The sequence below is a fragment of the Chrysochloris asiatica genome, unplaced genomic scaffold (assembly GCF_000296735.1).
Source record: "Chrysochloris asiatica unplaced genomic scaffold, ChrAsi1.0 scaffold00172, whole genome shotgun sequence".
NCBI classification, from domain to species: Eukaryota; Metazoa; Chordata; class Mammalia; order Afrosoricida; family Chrysochloridae; genus Chrysochloris; species Chrysochloris asiatica.
Genome location: NW_006408690.1, coordinates 3820436 through 3825082, shown reverse-complemented (window position 1 = coordinate 3825082; position 4647 = coordinate 3820436). Strand labels below are relative to the sequence as shown.

The 4647-nt window shown below is 32.5% G+C and overlaps 1 protein-coding gene across 1 annotated transcript in view; it reads right to left on the bottom strand.

Moving 5' to 3' along the window:
• ANKRD26 (ankyrin repeat domain 26) overlaps positions 1 to 4647 on the bottom strand; it is a gene marked incomplete at its 3' end in the record, with an annotated part of 135094 nt that overhangs the window by 41857 nt on the left and 88590 nt on the right. Inside the window, 3 exon segments of the mRNA XM_006871686.1 lie at positions 308 to 451; positions 1156 to 1339; positions 2907 to 3120. Of these exon segments, the coding sequence (XP_006871748.1) occupies positions 308 to 451; positions 1156 to 1339; positions 2907 to 3120 (542 nt within the window).

Sequence of the window (4647 nt, the reverse complement as noted above, 5' to 3'; positions counted from 1 at the left end):
TAAACATGGAATTGTTGTTGTTGTTAAGTGCCATCAAGTCAGCTCCGACCCATAGCAACCCTATAGAGGGTTTCCAAGGAGCGACTGGTGAGCTTGAACCACCAACCTTGCAGTTCAAGCCGACTATGCAGTCTAGCACATTAACCCACAGTGCCACACCAGGACTCCAAACATGGAATAAACATGGAATAAACCCATGCATATATGAACTGGAACCCTAAGCAGCAACAATACTTTTGGACTTACCCTTATATATACACATACAAATGCATACAGACATGTATTTGAGGATAACTGAAGAGAATACCTCAGAATTCTGCATCATTTTCTTTTGTGCCATTTCTATCTCTTTCTGTTTGCAAAAGTGATTGGTCAGAATTCCATCTTGCAATATTCTAGCATTCTGTTCTCGAGAAAGTTGCCTCTGGGTATCATTTCGTTCTTCTACAACCTAGAGACACATTTGATTAAATTTTAGTAGTCCTGGTGTGGCACTGGACCACAAGGTCAGCAAGTTCAAACTCACCAGCCACCCTTGGAAACCAGATACAGGGTCACTATGAGTCGGAGCTGACGCAACAGCACTTAACAACAGCCATTTTTTAAAAAAGGAAAAAAATGCCTAAAAGCTTAATTAAACACAGTCTTTTTTAAAATGTATTAAAAAGAAGACACCTATTAAATCATAGAATTCTACTTTGCAATATTCTGGTATTCTGTTCTTTATAATCTTTATATCACATGGATCATTCAAATTAGAGCTAAATTTGTCATACAACCATAAGCAACTCTTAAACACAGGCAGATGTGTATTGTGAAAGAAAATGTCTTTACAAACATTTAACTACTTTTATTATATAGTCTCATAGCTACTTAATCTATATTTTAACAGAAAAATGCATAAACTAACACTTATGTTAATGATTATACTCAATTTACCTTCAATTCCTTAATTCAGAAAACATACTGAGCAAAACAAAATGCCAAGAATTGCAACAAATTGTTTTAGCTATAAACCTCATAGGTGATATTTAGGGTAAGAAAACATTCTTCATTTATTTTAAACCTAAACAAGACATTAACATCAAAGACCCATCATAAATAATATTGATGAAATAGTCAGAAATAAGACATTTTTACCAGAGGTGAATTTACCTGATTGAAATTATTTCTTACAGTCCTCAATTCCATATCTAGTGTCCTAAGAGTGAGTTCAAGTTGTTGCTTCATTTCAACTTCTTTACTATATTGTTCTTCTTTTCTTCTTAATTGGTCTTTAATTTTTTCATATAACATATCAGCATTTCTTCTCTTCTCTTCTTCTTGTTTTAAGGTAAATCTACATTTAGAACAAGCTTATCTTAAAATTCATTTTGTTAGAAAATAAAAAGTTCATTTTGAGTTTTGGATCTATATATGTTGGTTTTTTTATCCACTTTACGAAATTTCTGACACATTTTCCTTCCTAGTTCTACCTTTCTCAATTCAATCCCTTACAAAAGGGATATACACTTAAAAGGCTCGAATGAAAGGACATTTCTATTAATCGCTAGGTTTTGTTAAAAATAATTCTGGCTAGTATTTATGATAAAAAAAATTTTAATTATTCAGTAAAGTTAGGGATTAAAATTTTTTCCCCCAAAGTTACAATTATTCCTCCATCAGACAATATTGTAAGAGTTAACTAGTAAGCAAGAGAAGTTGCTATTTAAAGCTTATAAATTCACCATAAATGAAAATTTAAGGATTTCACATAGATGAAATATTACAGGCACTCAAAAAATGATTTAGAGTATAAGACAGTACTTTGAAGTGCCTTTTATACAACATATATCTGTATATAAAATACAATCCAACACTAGGCTAGGAGGTCTAATTTGTGTCACTCCATATTTTCGCTATTTCTGTTTCCATAAATTTTAAAGTTATCCTGCCTTATTGATTACTGTCTATTTTATTAATCATCTTCATAGCCCCTTTGGAACAAGACAGGAATAATATCAATTAAACAGTAAAGATTAATATGTACTTTCAACATAGAACTTTGCATTAACTTTCTATCTGTGTCTGAGAGAACCCTATGGAGCAGCTCCACTCTGTCCTAGACTACCAGTGTGAGTCAGAATTGACTCAATAGCAATAGTTTAAGTATGAGAAAGTTAATGAATAAAGTAATAATCATTTTTATTTTACTCTTCTTTCTATGCATATGTTAAGAATAAAATTCTGCATTTTTTTTAAAAAAAAAAACAATAGTTTGAGGAAAATACTCATTTGGTTCTCTGCTGGTAGAACTGTAAATTAATATAAACTTTCTCAAAAATAAGTTAGAAGAATGAATTAAAGACCTGTATAAAGGTCTTATACTTCAACCAAACAATTTTGAATTGAAACATTGGTGCTGTGGGTTAATGCACTGGACTGTAAGGTTGATTTGAACCGCAAGGTTGGCGGATTAAATTCACCAGCCGCTCCTTGGAAACCCTATACAGGGTCGCTATGAGTCGAAAGCGACTCAAAGGCACATAACAACATTCAAAGTAAATAATCAAAAATGCAGAAAAAGATTTATATTTAAAAAGTTCCTAAAACATTAGACTAGTTAGATACAAATGAGAAACCTAAAACTCAATTTTTTAAATAAATAATGAGATTTACACATGATGGACTTCCACATGGCCATTGAAAAAATGATGTAGAAGAATAAGTATTTACTTACTAAGAGACACATTTACTATGAAGGAATTGCTGTACTATTTCCAAGAATTCATTTTTCTACTATAACTAAGAATTTTTCTCCCCTGTAAAATCCTAGAAGGCAAGTTAATAATTTCAAAAATTGTCCTACATATCTGTAGTATAAAAGTAAATAATTGAAATGTTTTTGTAAAACCAAGATTTTATACCTCAATCTGCAGAGTTCTTGTTCCCATTCCACTTTTTGATGCTCTAACTGTGATTTTATTTCTTTTGTTTCTGAGAGCTCCTTTTGTAGTCCACTAAATTTATTTTCCATTTTTTTTATTTTTCCTGTAAGTAGTTCACAGTGATTTTTCTTAATTTCTATTAATCTTTCATATGAAAGAATTGTATCCTGTATTTTCAACAGACTAACAGAATCTGTATAAGAGGGAAATGAAGATAGAGATAATATATATGAGTACTTTTTTGGCTCAAACTCACCAGCCACTCCTCGGAAACCCTATGTGTTGTCGCTGTAAGTCAGAACCAACTCAATGGCACTTATCAACAACAACTTTTTGGGTACAAAGGACTGTGCATTTTTACATTCACACATTCATACACTGAACAAATAAATGTACACTGAGTATCTACAATGTGGAAGACATACTAGGTTCTATAGATAGAACACACAAGACCCCTACTCTTGTTTAGCTCAATGTCTGTTAGAAGAGAAAAACAAATAAAATGATAACTATAAATTCAGACAGACACTCTTAGAAAACAGAGTTCTCTGGTTACATTAAGAAAACCTGATTTAGAGACAGACCCAGGGAAGATGAGGTCATGAAGATTTCTCTGAGTAAGAGGTGCCGACAATGAGAACTGGAGGATAAACAAGAAGTAGTTAAGCAAAGAGAAAGACGAACATTCTAGACAATGTGCCAAATCTACTGCAATCCGTTTCCAGCCAAGAAATAGTAACAGGTACTGTTTTACCTTAACATCCTGAAATAAGCAAAAATAAAACAGAAAAAATATATTAAACAATGACTTTCAAAACAATGGATTTCAAGCAGTGAAGGACAATGATCCCTGGAAGATAGGAAACAAATGAAGTAAGCTTTACAAATGCCTAGCTCACTGATTTAAAGTTTCCAGGTCACAAAACAAGGAGAAGGAACTGAGATGGAGTCCAACAGACTCCCTGAGTTGAGGTAACAAAGTCGATCATCTTGGAAAACCAAGGCAGATAGAGATCATAGGTTAGAACACCAGAAAGAGGAAGGAGGTTTTTTTTCTCCCTAACATAATAAGGAAGAAAATAACCAATTAATTGAGTTATACTTAGAATTATCCTGGATGTTAGAATTACCAGAGAAAGCTAGTAACAGTTATTTTAACAGTGTATTAACTATATAAAAAGTTAAGTAGAGGCCTAAGATATATTTTTTAAAGACCCAAGTCAGGCTAGAAGAGACGCAAGTTACAATGTCAGAGTTGAAAAATACACTGAGTAGGAATAAAAACAGATCAGACATTGCAAAAGAAAGCATTAGTAAATTTGAGATATGAATGAACTGGGAAATTTAAAGAAGCTAATGTACAAGTTCCCAAAGATGTGAGAAAGGAGACCAAAAAAATGGCCCAAAACATCCCAAACTTAATAAAAACTATAATCCCAAGGATTCAGGAAGCTCAACAAACCCAAGTACAAAAATACAAAGAAAACACCAAGGCACATACAAAGAAAACCAATGATGAAGAGAAAACCTTAAAAGCTAAAGACGGATGAGAAACAAAGATAAAGATGAAATAAGATTTCTTGTCATAAACATCCAGTTTGTCATGTTGATTATACCTCACTAATTGAAAACAAAAGTTATATTGCAGGAACAAAAATCTAAGAAGTGGCTAGGACACAGAGGAAAAAGCATATGGAATGATAAAACTACAGGATGGTGG